At 43.1% G+C, this 15,537-nt stretch overlaps 1 protein-coding gene across 3 annotated transcripts in view; it reads right to left on the bottom strand.

Annotated features, from left to right (window-relative positions):
- The window catches only part of NALCN (sodium leak channel, non-selective), a 294,668-nt gene that overhangs the window by 264,635 nt on the left and 14,496 nt on the right, over positions 1-15,537 (bottom strand). For all 3 annotated transcript variants that reach the window (XM_043477974.1, XM_043477976.1, XM_043477975.1), the window contains exons 2-3: positions 7,811-7,957; positions 3,917-4,099 (exon numbers count right to left, since the gene is read on the bottom strand). In XM_043477974.1, the coding sequence (XP_043333909.1) occupies positions 3,917-4,099; positions 7,811-7,918 (291 nt within the window). In that variant the 5' untranslated portion in view covers positions 7,919-7,957. The remainder of the gene's footprint in view (positions 1-3,916; positions 4,100-7,810; positions 7,958-15,537) is intronic.

The following is a 15,537-nucleotide window of genomic DNA, read 5'->3' as shown; positions in this document are numbered from 1 at the left end:
TCAGGAAAGTGAGAAAATACAGAAACAAAAGGAAAACAGTTTAATAAGCCCAAATAATAACTGAACCATAAAACAAAGTCAAAGACCTGTAATTCCTCTTCCAGGGCTATAGATAAAATTCTGAGCCACACCCTTGAGTTGTTTTGCAGTTACTAAAATCCCACAAGGTAAAAGAAGTTAACGGATTGCTGACCACCAACACTTAGACCCAGACTAGCTGGAACCAGAAGGTAGTTACCACACCACCAGCTCCATGAGTTGGTCATGCACTCCTTGACCTTTTCCTCATCTGACCTTTAAAATCCCTTCCCTGAAACCCTTCCAGGAGTTCGGGTCCTTTTAGCCTTAGCTACCCATACTCCTTGCTGGGCTCTGAAATAAACACTGCACTTGCCTTGACCATAACCTGGTATCAGTAGATTGGCTTTACCCAAGTTTGGTTCAGTAATATAATCTCATGTTGCACTTTGTGTCTGATACATTTAACTCATTATCTCTTTTTCAGTTTGTATTTTCAAAGACTCTTCACCATAACTGGTTCAATGGTGCTACGATTCAATGTATCAGTATGTCCAGATCCTTTCAAAATCCTACTGCATTCATGGTCAAGTTATCATACTTGCAAATAATAAATTGTCCCTCCCCCCCTGCTTCCAAAATATGGAAACAGAACCTAACACACATAAAGGCCCATTGGTACTTGAGAAACTGTAATGTCTCCCAATATGAAAGAAAGGTTCTAATTTGCTTGTTGCATCAACAAGAAATGAAGAGGAGAGAGTGCTTGAGTTATGGGCAGAAATCAGCAGGCTGGTGCCTGAGGATATGAGTTCTTCAAGAGTGGTCTATCAATCTTTATAAAGGTAAACACTTGGAGGCTGCCAATCAATTATACAGTATAAGAGAGGAACTTAAATTGCCATGCAAGGATTTAACAAGCAGAGAAAACAAACACATTTTCCTGAAGACATTCATAGGGATATAGTTTGCAGTCACAAAACAATATGCATGGGTGTAGTTTCATAAGCACATGATTTATTGTTCCACATTCCCAGGGCCCATCTCTCACTGTGTCTTAGCATTACTGTTTATTACTTCAACAATGCTCAGAGGACGCATGCTACTTTTTAGCCAGGTCTGTTGCCAGATGAAAAATAGACAACTGAGAATTGTCTGAAGACTTCACAGTCTGCACTACATGGAATGCTTCACAAAAACACAAACATATATCACCCCAATGCTTTATTTTTGCCTATGGGGATTTGGTTGAGTTACAGTGCTTCTCAGAACAGGAATTCGTGGGGGAGGCAATTGGAAACAAATGATGAGGGAGTGAAAATTAATTGGCAGATATAGTCAAGCTTGGGAAATGTTATAAAAGATGTGAAATCCTTCAAACAGATACATTCCTCTAACGAAACTTTCAAAGGTCATTTTTTGCCGGGAGGACTCTGTGCTTCAGTTTCTCTCTCCTACAGTGCGTGGAGCTTGTGATCTCCACTGTGAACTTCTCAAATACAAATCAAACTATGTCACTCGGATTCCGATCCCCCATGCCTCTTCACTGACCACAGAAGGAAGACTGAGTGCCTCACAAGGCTGCAAGGTCCTCCGAGGTGCAGCTGGTCTCCCTTGCCAGGGTCCTCCCCGGCTGTTCCCTGGGCATACCATCTGCTCCCCCTGACTGTGACTACGCAGAGCACCCCAAGGCTCCAGTCTGTTCCAAGGCTGTGTGTCTACAGCATTGCTTTCCTCTCTGTGAGATCCTTTACTCCCCTCCCCATCTCCCCCACCATAGCCCACACCTCCTTATCCTTCAAGACAACACTTCCACATTCTCTTTCTTCAAGACTTCTCTGGGCAGCCCCAAACATATTTTGTCACTATTTTTGGGTGCCTCCTTCCCCCTATAACTTTTTCAGACCACTATTAGAGCATTTCCCACAAAATACTGATCTCTCACTATCTGAATTCTCACCATACAAATGTTCACTATGCACATTTGCAAAAATACTTGCCCCAATTACTGTGTAACTAGAAGAACCACTACTGTGTATCTGCATGTGTGCAATCGAAATGTTGCCGGTGTCGACAAATCCTGCAAGAAGGTAGGGTGTGCATACGGCTCCACAGTTCTTGGGGGCTAAATCTTGGGCTGGCATTCTTTATCTACTTAACAATTGGGAAGTGTTAAGTGCATCACTACCTTCTCTTCCCTAGTTTCTCCCTGAAGATTAGCCTTTCCAGGGACATGGGATTTGAGTCTATCAACCCAAATAAAGTATATGTGTAAATCATGTTCTATTTTAAGCATCAGGTTATACTTTTCTTCATAAATTTTCACTTTTGAAAAAAGCTGTACAAATATTTTAGTTGGAAATCAGTACATTGTAAAACATTCACTATTAATAAGTTAAACTTAATAGTGGACAATTTCTTTAAGAAAATTGATTTCATCAAGTAAAGACCAAGCAAGTCTAAAGAAACCAATTTAAAGAAAGGGAGTCCCATCAAAAAAGCACTAGGATCAAATGGTTTCACAGGAGATTTTTACCAAAAGTTTCAAGCTAAAACAGTTTCAAGATTACTCAGACTATTTTAGAGCACAGAAGTACATATACACAGCATACATATACACTGAATAGCTAATATCAAACCTGATAGAGATTAAGCAAAATTTAAATGAGAAAAGTAATAACAAATATAATGAAATAGTACATTAAAACAGAACAAAACTGTGTTATGACCCAGCCAGATTTTTTCTGGGAATGTAAGGATGGTTTGATTACTAGGGACTTACTAGGGATCATTGATTGTGATCCCTCTCTTTTAAAGATAGCATACAATGAATTATGTGTAAAAAGAAGCAACAAAGTTGACCCAATAAATACATCTTAAGCATCAACTCATTAAGTTTTCAAAAATGTTATACAAAATAAGGCTCTTCTCCACCACAATTTCTTCCCTTGAGATGTTTTTATAGCCAGTAAATGAAAAGGCTAGGATTTGAGTCAAAACTTTCATTTGTCAAACCCTAATACCCATTCTGCTGTTTCATTATACCACTGTGTCTCTAAATAGCACAATTTAAAATACTTTTTGGAGAAGGAAACAGCAACCCACTCCAGTATTCTTGCCTGGAGAATCCCATGGACAGAGGAGCCTGGCAGGCTACAGTCCACGGGGTCACAAGAGTCACACATGACTTAGCGACTAAACCATCAAAATACTTTAGAGTATCTATAATACTGAGATGGGATTATTGGGCTGGCCAAAAAGTTCATTTGGGATTTCCATTTAACCTCTATAAAGGTTAGTGTCACAGGAGGAAGAAATACCCCAGGATAGAAATTTCCCTCTTTTTCTTATTTTTTTTTCTTTTCCTTTTTCTTTTCTTTCTTTATTTATTGTCTCCCAATGGCACCAATTTCATGTTACACATTCTTGTCTTACAGTCTTGGAATTCCTTTCCATTTCAAGTCTCTCTTTTTACCTCTTTACATCTTTAGTATGCCTCAGCATATAAGATCCTGCTGATTATCATCACACTGCAAATTTATCACATAATGTTTATCCTGCATTCTATAAACCAACACGTGCCTCCTTGGGTTAGGTGGCATGATGACCCTGTAGGCAGCGTGAAAGACCCTCCTCTGGCCTTCAGGAAGCTGGAGGCGGGGCCATTTAGTTGCTTCTCAGATATTTCAAGACTTTATGCCTTACACGATTGACTTGTTACAATACTCTTAAATGTATCATGTTTTCACCAATATCTGGAATTATACCCTCTTAAAAGGACTTCAATATCGGTAAAAAAGAGATGTTTTATTTGACTGAAATTAACATGAAAACATTAAACAGATACAGATTTTCAGTGTGCTTTGGTTTTGAGCTTAAATAACAAGGAAACGCTCACCTTGACAATCCCCCGGATGTGCATTTTGGCGATCATCTCTGCTGTGTAGAGAAACATCAACAGAGTGTCCAGGGTAAAGGTCACGTACTGCAGAGGAGGGTAGTGTTCGAAGGTCATGGGTGTGTTCATACAGACCGAGATGACGCTGATGATGGCACAGATGCGCAGCAGAGAGTGAACCCACTGTGGAGATGGCCCAGAAAAACATCTGAAACCTGTGTTATGAACCACGCTATTTGGAAAACGTAATCCTGAGTTGGAAACATTGGGCTGGCCAAGAAGTTCATTTGGGTTTACCCCGAACAGACTTCCTGGCCAACCCAATATTTCACCAGTAGGGAAAAACGGGGGCCTTCCCCAGTGGCTCAGACAGTAAAGAAGCGCTTGTTTATATGAAGTGCAGGAGACCTGGGTTCGATCCCTGGGTCAAGAAGATCCCCTAGAGAAGGGAATGGCTACCCACTCCAGTATTCTTGCCTGGAGAATTCCATGAACAGAGGAGCCTGGCAGGCTACAGTCTATGTGGTCTTAAAGAGTCGGACATGACTAAGCAACTAACACTTGGGTTACTTAGGGAGAAAAGGAAGAACAAAACTGACATATTAAATACTGATAATGTGCTAAATATTTTCAATGTACTTTACATCATTTAATTCTCAAAGCAGCCTAAGTTCCACACGGAAGCACTAAGGCTCAGGTAGGTTAAGGAGCTTTTCTGTGGTCCCGCATGAATAAAACCTCACCTCAGTGTGAACCAGGTCAGGCTACCCCAAAGCCCCTGGTACTCACCGGGGCATAAAAGCAAGATAGAGCCTCATTCAGTGAAATTATGAAACCTGATATGCTATTACTTTCGTACTTTTTGTGTTCTGTGAGCACCTAGACTCTGGGGCCATATTTATTCTAACTTCCCTGGAACCTAGCACACAGGCTCATCCCAGTAGACCCCAGATGCTTCTTAAAGTTAACTGATATAGAACACTTCCCATATGTAGGGCTTTCATTCTATTATCTTATGCTAACACGTTTGTATGAAAATATATTTTAAAATCTGCTCTCATCCTATATTTTCAAAAGTTAATAATAAATGAACCTTCTTCTTTATTTTGAAGAACATGTTTCATATAAATTTAGCCCAGGTATCTCTCCCAAAAATGCCAAAAATTACATTTTTGTGCAATGCTGGCAGTGCACTTGATGTTTGAAGTCTTTCCTTAACCCTAACACAAAGAAGAAGGAATTAAAAAGTTAAAGATGTTTCTCTGTGTGTATACATGTGTATAAGTGTAGGACATAAATCATCCATATAATATATTCTTATGAAAACTAATAGCTAGGATAAAAAATATTAATGCATTTGCATGTTAAACCCACACAATTAATATTACTAACAAATCAGTACACAATTCCTAAACATAATTTCAATGTGTTATCTATTGACTAGCCTATATATATATATATATAATGTGCAGTCATATTAATTCTTTAATATACTCTCTGTGAAAAAAAAGAAAAAAAAAGCTCTTTCAATTTCATAGTCGATGGGTTCTGAAGCTATACAAGCTAACAACCACCTAAGATGAAAAACAGAAAAGGCTGTCAGAACTTTGAGGATCTCAGACACTTGTAGGCTGGTGAGTGGGTTATAATATTAATCTGACAGTTGTAATATTTGCATGAAGACATAATGCCACTAATTTCCATACCATATAAGTCACTGATGATTAAAAGTTGATGTACTTTTCATGGCAATTAAGAAGCGCTTCAATAAACACCACGCGTAAATTTAGACCCATCTGGGCCCCCAACACAAAGGATTTAATTACACAAAAGAGCCTCAAAAGATGAATTCTCCCACAAAACCATCATGAATTAAAGAATGAATTCTCATCAAGCATTAATCATTCTAGTTAGCCTTCTGAGCCTACATCTGTAAAACTACCTTCTTCAGAAGGTCTCAGAAAGCTCTGTACTGGTGGACGCTAAGAAAAAATGGCTGCTTTACTCTCTATTTCATTCAAATTCCCTAAACATGAACAGGAAAGACCTACTATGTGTTAGAAATTACACTGGACTCTGAAGACACACCAATGGAAACAACACAGTTCTAACTCATCACTAATGAGTGATATTATGCCTATTTCAGTCTAATATGCATCACATATATATTTATACAGAAATCGTTTTTTTACTTACATCTATACGTAAAGTAGGATAAGTGGAAAGAGAAGAGGTTCATTCCATCTGTGGTGGAGAGGGTCAAAGCAGGAAACTTTCAGAGTGGATGGGGGCAGGGGCGACATGGATGAGGAGGACTGGACTGGTCTGTGTGTGAGTGCTACATCACTTCAGTTGTATCTGACTCTTTGCAACCCCATGGACTATAGGCTGTCAGGTTCCTCTGTCCATGGGATTCTCCAGGCAAGAATACTGGAGTGGGTTGCTGTGCCCTCCTCCAGGGGAACTTCCCAACCCAGGGATCCAACCTGCGTCTCCTGGGACTCTTGCACTGCAGGTGGATTCTTTACCACTGAGCCATCTGGGTAGCCCGTCGCTGGGAAAGCATCTCAGGGCAAAGGAAACATTGTGAACTGGCTGGACACCTCAGAGGAGCAGGAAGCCACCGATAAGTGGACAGTGTGTAGATACAGGAAAAGGAAGCTGCTGCACACGTCAGAGCCACAATATAAAGGGCCTTGCATGGGATACAAACAACTTTTTAAAATCTTCAATGTAGGTAATAGGGATGTTTCAATGATTGTTAAGCAGAGGGAAACGTGAACAGACACAGAAATGTGGAAAGAAATGTGAGCAGCTGAGAAGTGGTCTGGAGAGCAGATAAGAAGCGAGAGGATAGAGGGGACCAAGGCTGATCATCTTTATTACAGTCAAGGTCAAGGGAAAGACAAGCAGCGGGAGAGTAGCAGCTCATTTCCTGATTTCAGCTCCTGCTATGGAGCTCGATAAGGGAGTCGATCCTGTGCAGGAGATCAAACCAGTCCATCTTAAAGGAAATCAACCCTGAAAATTCATTGGAGGGACTGATGCTGAAGCGGAAGCTCCAATACTTTGGCCACCTGATGAGAAGATCTGACTCACTGGAAAAGACTCTGATGCTGGAAAGACTGAGGGCAGGAGGAGGAGGGGTGGGCGACAGAGGATGAGATGGCTGGATGGCATCACCGACTCGATGGACATGAGTTTGAGCATACTCTGGGAGATGGTGAAAGACAGGGATGCCTAGCATGCTAGAGTTCACGGGGTCGCAAAGAGTCAGACACGTCTGAGAGACTGAACAACAACAGGACTGCTGTCAGAAGCTGAGCTTCCCAAGTCTGCAATGAGGCCTTCAGCCCCAGCTCCGGCCGCTAGACCGTCTCCTCGTGTACGATGCCACTTGGTGTATAGCCGGGCTTCGCCTCAAGTTCTCACCAGCTTAATTAGGCAGAGAAGGTGACAAAGTTCTTCACAGACACTACCCACTATCTCATTAACCTTTACTGGCAACTCAGAAGGAGACCTTTAATTCCTAACATCTGATTATCTCCTCGGACTCCTGCCTGGTGAGGATAAGTGAAGAGGTCCCTCATCTCGGTCTCCAGCTTCGGGTCGGCCGGAGAAGTGTCATTAACTCCACATCCTGTGACTCCAAGGAGGGCGTGCACTCCGAGGAGGGGGCGAGGAGCCCCCTCTGATGCCTCCTCTGTGAGTCACTCACACCGCATCTCATCTGTCATCGGAATCATTCTCATCTCCCAGACTCCAAGACTCACCCACGTTCTACTGCCGCTCAGAGGTTTCAAATCACAGGCACAGGAGCTTCTGAATTAAATGAATCAAAGTGGCTTCATATCAGCATGTGCCTCTCTATTCTTTTAAGAAAAAGAAACTTACTGGCTTGTTAATCCAGAGGATGTCTGCGTTGTCCGACAGAGATTCATCGGGACCAAAGTCGGTAACCGGCTGGGCCTCCACCCTGGAGCTTTGCTTCCGTTTGAGCATGCTGAAGTTAGCTCTGGGAAGCAAGTTCAAAACCACAGTCTAAGAGAAGAAAGACAGAGTGGGTTAGTCCCCAAACCATCCTTACCCTGATCACAAAAACGGAGTCTCCATGCAAGCCTGCATGCATGCATACTAAGTTGCTCAGTTGTGTCTGACTCTTTGCAATCCCATGGACTGTAGCCCGCCAGGCTTCTCTTTCTATGGGATTCTCCAGGGAAGAATAATGGAGTGGGTTTCCATGCCCTACTCCAGGGGATCTTCCTGACCCAGGGATCAAACCTGTGTCTCTTATGTCTCCTGCATTGACAGGTGGATTCTTTACCACTAGCGCTACCTGGCAAGTTTGTTAATTACACTCAAATTCCATTTACTGTATATAATAAATACATACAACTAGAAAGGTTAAAGGGGCTTCCCTGGTGACTTCAGCAGGTAAAGAATCTGCCTGCAGTGCAGGAGACCTGGGTTTGATCCCTGGATTGGGAAGATCCCCTGGAGGAGGAAATGGCAACCCACCCCAGTATTCTTGCCTGAAAAATCTCATGGACAGAGGAGCCTGGTGGGCTGCAGTCCATGGGGTCACAAAGAGTTGGACACGACTGAGCGACTGAGCTTGAGCACAAGAGATGTTTAAGGAATGAGGTAAAAATTAATTGAAAAAAAACTTGAATATTTTTCTCTCAGCCCAACAGATCGTCCTGAGCATGTCATAAACAGTTTGTATGCTAGTTTAGAGAGCACTGATAAAGATTAACAGGATAAAATAGCTTTGCCTCTTAGGGTTCCTATATTAACAGGAAACTTTTTGAGGTCTATATTCATATACCTAGAGCTATGTCTGCACCACAGCACAGCTGCCCAATACTCACAATTCTCAAGATTTTCCTCCGGGGTTAATTTAATGTGACACTCACATTTATTTCCAACGCTGCAATAGACCCAAGTTGATCTCCCCATTCTGTCCTTGCCATAGAGGATGGGAACCAGAGAGAATGGGGGAATCTAAGTAAAGACTCTTTTTCCTTTAATGAATCACGTGACCATATCAATTCTTCTAGCTACTCAGAAGTGAAGCCAAATCACACTGAAGGAGAACATGATGAGATGCCCACTCGCCACTTAAATTTCCACAGTTTTGTCATCTTCACCACGCTCTCCTCGTCACCTCCCTTGAGGCTTCATATCACCATCCACCAGCTACACGCTGGGCCCTCGGGACACAAAGAGCAAATGGAAGTGCAATGACGTGGGAAGGGATACTGCCAAGACAGGTGTCTGATTATCCCTGCATCCACAGAGAGACTTCTCCTCCGATTGACACCTGGACTGAATCTTAACAGAAGGAGAGGGGCTAACAGTTTCTGGATATGCACTATGTCTTGGGCGCTTAGCAATGATATCTTAATTAATCTTCACAACTGGTGGAAGAGACAAAACCACTTGTGTGGCTTTCTTTGGGCTGTGTGATGGGTCTTTGTTGCGGCATACAGGCTGTTCACTATGGTATGAGGGGCTTTCTCTAGTTGCAGGGCATGGGGCTCTCGGGTTGTGGAGTGCCAGCTGAGTTGCCCCTGGACATGTGGGATCCTGGGGGCTTCCCAGGTGGCGCTAGCGGTAAAGATTCTGCCTGCCAATGCAGGAGACGTAAGAGATCAGGAAGATCTCCTGAAGCAGGGCATGACAGCCCACTGCAGCATTCTTGCCTGGAAAATTCCATGGAAAGCGGAGCCTGGTGGGCTACTTGGGGTCGCAAAGAGTCAGGCATGACTGAACACACACACACACACACCCCCCCACACACAGGATCTTAGTTCCCCAACCAGGGATCAAACCCACATCCCCTACATTAGAAGGCAGAATTTTTACCATTGGACCATTGGGGAAGTCCCACCTCTTGTCTTTTTTTATGCAAGCATGAGAAAGTCCAGGCTTGGGGCAGCAAGCCAGGCCATCCAAGCAAATCTAAGGTTTAAAAGAAGTTCTAACTATAGAGTGTAAGGTGTTCATAATGGACCAAGTTGGTGCTGAACTACAATTAGGAGAACTTCTAAAGGCAGATAAGGGAGGGTAAAGGTCGCTCAGACAGTGCACACCCATGACGATGCTCATTCAGGAGAAATGCAGTAGTTTTATCACCAGAAAAGGCACAATGGCACACTCTCTGCTCTCCCTGGGGCTGGAGAAAGAACCCTCGCCAAGGCGAGCAAGTGCCACGTGATGCTTGCAGGAACTCGAGAAGAATAAGACAGTGTTCGTGGTATGTGTAAATATGTGCAGTTTTCACTGGGAAAGAGAACACAGAAGCTCAGGACCAATCGCCTGGGATCTGATTCCCTGTGTTCAAACATCTAACTCTGTGTCTGTTCCCCTTGATGCACCAAGGTAGGTGCATCTGCCTGACCCTCCTATTTCCGGAAGAAATCAAGCTAATTGCCTTTAAGGTGTGGTAGGTGTTTCCAGGCTGCTTTGTCTTGAATATTGGATTTGAATATGGGTTTTACAGGAGGCTGCACTAATTAATTTTATTTTACATAATTGGAGTTAGGGACTCTTGACATTGATATGTAAATATATGGAGAATATTCAAATTATGCTTGTTCTCTGATTTATGGGGTGGTGGGGCATTTGGTGACCTCAATTTGGGATCCTTCTTGAATGACAGTCTTCTATATACCCAAAAACTGGATACAGAATCTTTATGAAATCCTTAAAGATAACACAATGCAAAGGAGGAAACAAAGAGTGATTTTACAATGCTGTTCCAAGATGATATAAGAAAAAATTTATCATAATACCTTTCCACTGGGCCAGTGAAAGGCCATTTATTTCTCTTCTGATCTGGCCATAGTTAAGGCCTGAAAATCACTTGATGTATAAATGTGACATCTTCGCACGTTAATTCTATGTACCTTGTCTTAGCAAATATCCCATCAGGAGCAAAACAGACTTTTGACTAAGGATTTGTTATCATGGAGAAGTAGACATCCAGAATCTTATTTTTTTTTAAATCTCTATGACAGGTATATTCGAGCTGCCAAGACAATGCTCCATTGATGAATGACAGTAGTTATCAAACCACTTTCACCCTTGCTTTACGAATACAAAAGTGCCACCAAATCAAACAGTGTCCAAGAAATCCTAGTGAATCCACACATATATTAAAATGCAACAGAATGTATTTACATCCAGAGTCATAATATTTTTGATAGGGTCTACATGGGGGCTCATTGTTATGATGGCTCATTATGTTGCCCTCACAAACAAAGAATAAAATCACACTGATCCTTGAGACTGACCAAACTGCCCAAACGACATTCTGCTTTCTCACTGGCGTCCACCTTCTCAAAGCTATGAGACCACCAGATTCCAGACCTTCAGCTATGTGACCACAGGACTCAACTGCAGGCTAAAATTAACCACCCCTTCAGAGAATTTTTCACTGGCGGGGTATATGAAAGACCCCGTCAGAAAGGGAAGATGCCAGTTCTCCTCAAGGGCCAGTCACCCCCTCATTTTCCTGTAATAAATTTCCCTTTTCTTGCCTGCCTGCCCGACTCGCTCTTTGTCTCTGTACTCCCATTACAATTTTAAATCAACAATCATGCAGTGAAAAAAAACCCTCAACAAGCAGCTCCTGAATCACTGAAATGGTAACTTATTTCTTATTAAATATCATCAAGTAGTAAAATAAGTTCAATTTACCAACACGGTTGTTCAGTCACTCAGTCCTGTCCGACTCTGCGACCCCAGGGACTGCAGCATGCCAGGCTTCCCTGTCCTTCATTGTCTCCTGGATGTCTCAGTTTACAAACGTGAAGAATCCAAAATTAAGTTGAGGCAATTCATTGCAATAATTTTCTTTTATATACAGAAATATTGTTGTACACATTCATTCATGTTGAATCAATATAACTGAGGACAGCAGGCCTATTACTCTCCTGATAAAGACCAGCAGGAATATTTAAGTATCCTAGGTACACTTATTATTTTGACAGGAAATTGCTTCTGTGTATCTTAGCCTTATCACTCTCATGTATCTATAACCAGTGTATTTTTGGTTTCTGTTTACAGAAGTGTCCTTCATAAGGCAGTGCAGGAAGTTTGACAAGCATGATTTCCAGTAGCTTTATCATGTTTATTAAAAGCAGTTGGTATTCAAATAGCTCAATAGTGGGCGGAGGCGGCACACTTACAATATGTTCATTGATGAATCTTCTCCTTGGAAACAGCTCGTGGCAACTCAGGGAGAAAAAACCCTTTGGTTCATTGCTCTCTTTTAAATGGTTAAAATCCAGTTTTGTATTCTGTGACAGCAACATTTTTACTTCTACTGGCATATACTTTCCTCAGATCATTCTGGCTCTCTCTGGACCAAATAAAATATATTCTTCTTATTTTTTTATTTTTTTAGCTGTGAGGTACTTGCAACCCTGTGGGTCATTTCTTCTTGTAACTCCCTGAGGTTTTCCTTAGTCTTTTGAATCTTCCAAATTATGGTTTCCAGCCTGTCCTTTACCTGCCGTCCATGTGCCTGTCCTCTGCACTTAACCCCTTAAATGAGCATCTGTTCTCACAGTTTCCATCACCATCTGTTGGCGTCCAGCAGCTTCTATTGTGGGTCAGGTACCTACATGGCTTCTCCCTCAACTGTAGCCATGCCAACACCATCATCACTTAAAAACCAACAGGACAGGGGTTACTGGTCAGACATCCTTCTGCTTCACTTCTTCCTCCCTGTTCCCAGATCCTATTGCCCTGAAATCAACCCTGAATACACACTGGAAGGACTGATGCTGAAGCTGAAACTCCAATAGTTTAGCCACCTGATGCAAAGAACTGACTCACTGGAAAAGACCCTGATGCTGGGAAAGATTGAAGGCAGGAGGAGAAGAGGAAGACAGAGGGTGAGATGGTTGGATGGCATCACCGACTCAATGTACATGAATCTGAGCAGCCTCTGGGAGACAGAGAAGGACAGGGAAGCCTGGCATGCTGCAGTTCATGGGGTCACAAAGAGTCGGACATGATTGAGCAATTGAACAATAACGACACTGCCCTGAACGTTTCTGGTCCCTGCAGGCAGGCCTCACACATGCACAGTCTGTCATGCCAGATTCTCACTGGTGACTTCTTTCCTCCTTCCTCACTCCACGTATGTCCAAGGTCCCTTTCCCCTGATCCTTGTTACTAGAGCCCCTTCCAGGCCATGGGGCCTCAGGTCTGGATGGCCATAAATATCACCCTTTTTTTTTTCTCTCCAGGCCATGTCACGCAGCTTGCAAGATCTTAGTTCCCTAACCAGGGACTGAATCCAGGCCCTCAGCAGTAAAGCACAGAGTCTTAAACCACTGGACCACCGGGGAATTCCTGACATCACCCTTTCTGATATGGCCTGTCTCTTTTTTATTTTTTTTCAATATTTATTTATTTGACTGCACCAAATCTTAGTTGAGGCACACAGACTCTCTTAGCTGTGGCATATGAACTCTTAGTTTCAACATGTGGGCTCTAGTTCCCTGACCAGGGATCGAACCCAGGTCCCTGTACTTTGGGAGCATGGAGTCTTAGCAACTGGACCACCAGGCAAGTCCCTGTTCTGCCTTTATCAGAATCGCTGAGATGGTGTCTCCTGTAAATCCAGACAACCTCTGCTCATCCTCTAGTTTCCCATTCATTCATTCACACAGAAAACGCTACGAATCCACTAGGGTACCAGGCATCATGACACGGGCTGGGTACAGAGCAGGGAACCGCAAGGCATCTCCGGAGCTCATTTAACCTCATGTTTCAAGGACACTGAGACCCAGGGATTTTGGCTTTCATGCTCATATCCACATGCTCCATTTGAGTTGGCCAAACATCTGATGACCCGCCATCCTCCAACTGTTCTCAACTGCTTCAGCACCTTTTCACAGCTGTGTCCTCTGTCGTCTGCTGCCAATTCCGCATCAGTGACTCCGATTTCCTAACTTAACTCACAAAGAGTTTCTGTCTCTGCACGTGATTTGTCTGTGACCACGAAAAGATGTGATGTTTGGGAATAAAAGTGCAGAGGAGAGAAACACACCACCCCAGCAGACTTACCACATCTCTTTTTATTCCCAAAAGCCCCCAAAGAAGACAGCAGTCACTGATCTATCTCTGGTCATCAGGTGTCATTACAACTGGTGCCACATCAAAATCAACAACTTCTCTTCTGGTTATTTATGTGCTCAAACTCTGGGGCCACAGGAGTTCAAGTGGAAACATTTAGCTACAGTCCTGTTCATGATACACACACCTTTAACAGTAGACTTTAATCTCGTTGGGCTCCCCAGAGGGCACAGTGGTAAAGAATTGCCTGCCAATGCAGGAGACACAAGAGATGTGGGTTCGATCCCTGGGTCGGGAAGACCCCCTAGAGGAGGAAATGGAAACCCACTTCAGTATTCTTGTCTAGAGAATCCCATGAACAGAGGAGCCTGGCAGGCTATAGTCCATGGGATTGCAAAGAGTCGGACACAACTGAGCACATACTTTGTTGTTGTGATGTTTAATCTCATTGCCATCACAGTTTGAGAGGGAAATTCAGAAAATTTCAGTAGTATCCCTCTGACTTCTCTCCTCAAGCTCATTTCTTTGCCATCAGAAGAGCAGCCTTCACTGCCACCAGAGGTTTTTCATTCATTCATTCTTGCACAAATGCATTCATTAAAAAAAAAAAAAAAATCAATCATCCAAATCATTGTGTTAGGTGAGGTGGATTTAGCTCTAACAAAACATGCCTGGCCTCTTTCCTCCTGGAATTCCTGAATGCCCCATGGTCCCAACATGGCAGACATGTTTCATTGAAAAGTGGGGACCTGATTAATTTAAGGGGCACCTCAGTCCACTACACATTCATTCTGCAACCTCCGCCAGCGAGTTTCCTTACTTTTGTCAGGCGAGTGTAATCTCCTCGGTTCTGTCTTGTCTCAAAAAAAGTTTGAAGTGACGGACATTAAAGCCCTTGGCACGTCACAGTGCTTGGACAGACCGTGTTATAGCTCTTGGGTCTCGAACAGACTGTGTGATAGCTCTTAGACAGATCAGTGTTACAGCTCTGCGTTACAGCTCAGTTTTATTTAGAAAATAGCAGGAAAATACATCCTCGAGGCATGAGGGCATGCCGACTCAAAGACACAAAGAGGAGAGAGAGAGAAAGAGCGTGGGCACGCAGGAGAGAGAAAGACACCCCCCCAACCCCCCAGGCCCTTTGGCTCCTCTTTTTACATGTTTTTCCCTCCCCCCGGGCCTGCCCTATGTAAATTGGGCCAGACAGGAGTGCTGTTTGTTCTACCTGAGGTCCTCACTCTGGTCCTCGGACCTTCCTTTGTTCTATTTTCTCAGGCTTTTCCCTTCCTTGTCTTTTAGCCACCGCCATTTTAGACTCCTGTTTCCTATTCTAACTACCTAACACTCTTTCACTGTCTCGTTGTTAGCTCTACACCACCTCCTACTGAGTAGTTGATCCCCAGTGTACACCTCTGTTATCTGTGCTACCAGACCTAACTAGGTTCACACTCTTCCTGAAACTTCCTTTAGCTGGAGCGCTTAGACTCCAATGGGATATGGAGAGTATTTCCTTCAGTATTTCCTTT

The sequence above is a fragment of the Cervus canadensis genome, chromosome 9 (assembly GCF_019320065.1).
Source record: "Cervus canadensis isolate Bull #8, Minnesota chromosome 9, ASM1932006v1, whole genome shotgun sequence".
In the NCBI taxonomy this organism is placed as follows: domain Eukaryota; kingdom Metazoa; phylum Chordata; class Mammalia; order Artiodactyla; family Cervidae; genus Cervus; species Cervus canadensis.
The sequence above is the reverse complement of the archived record's forward strand: the minus strand, read 5'-3'. Positions and strand labels throughout refer to the sequence as shown.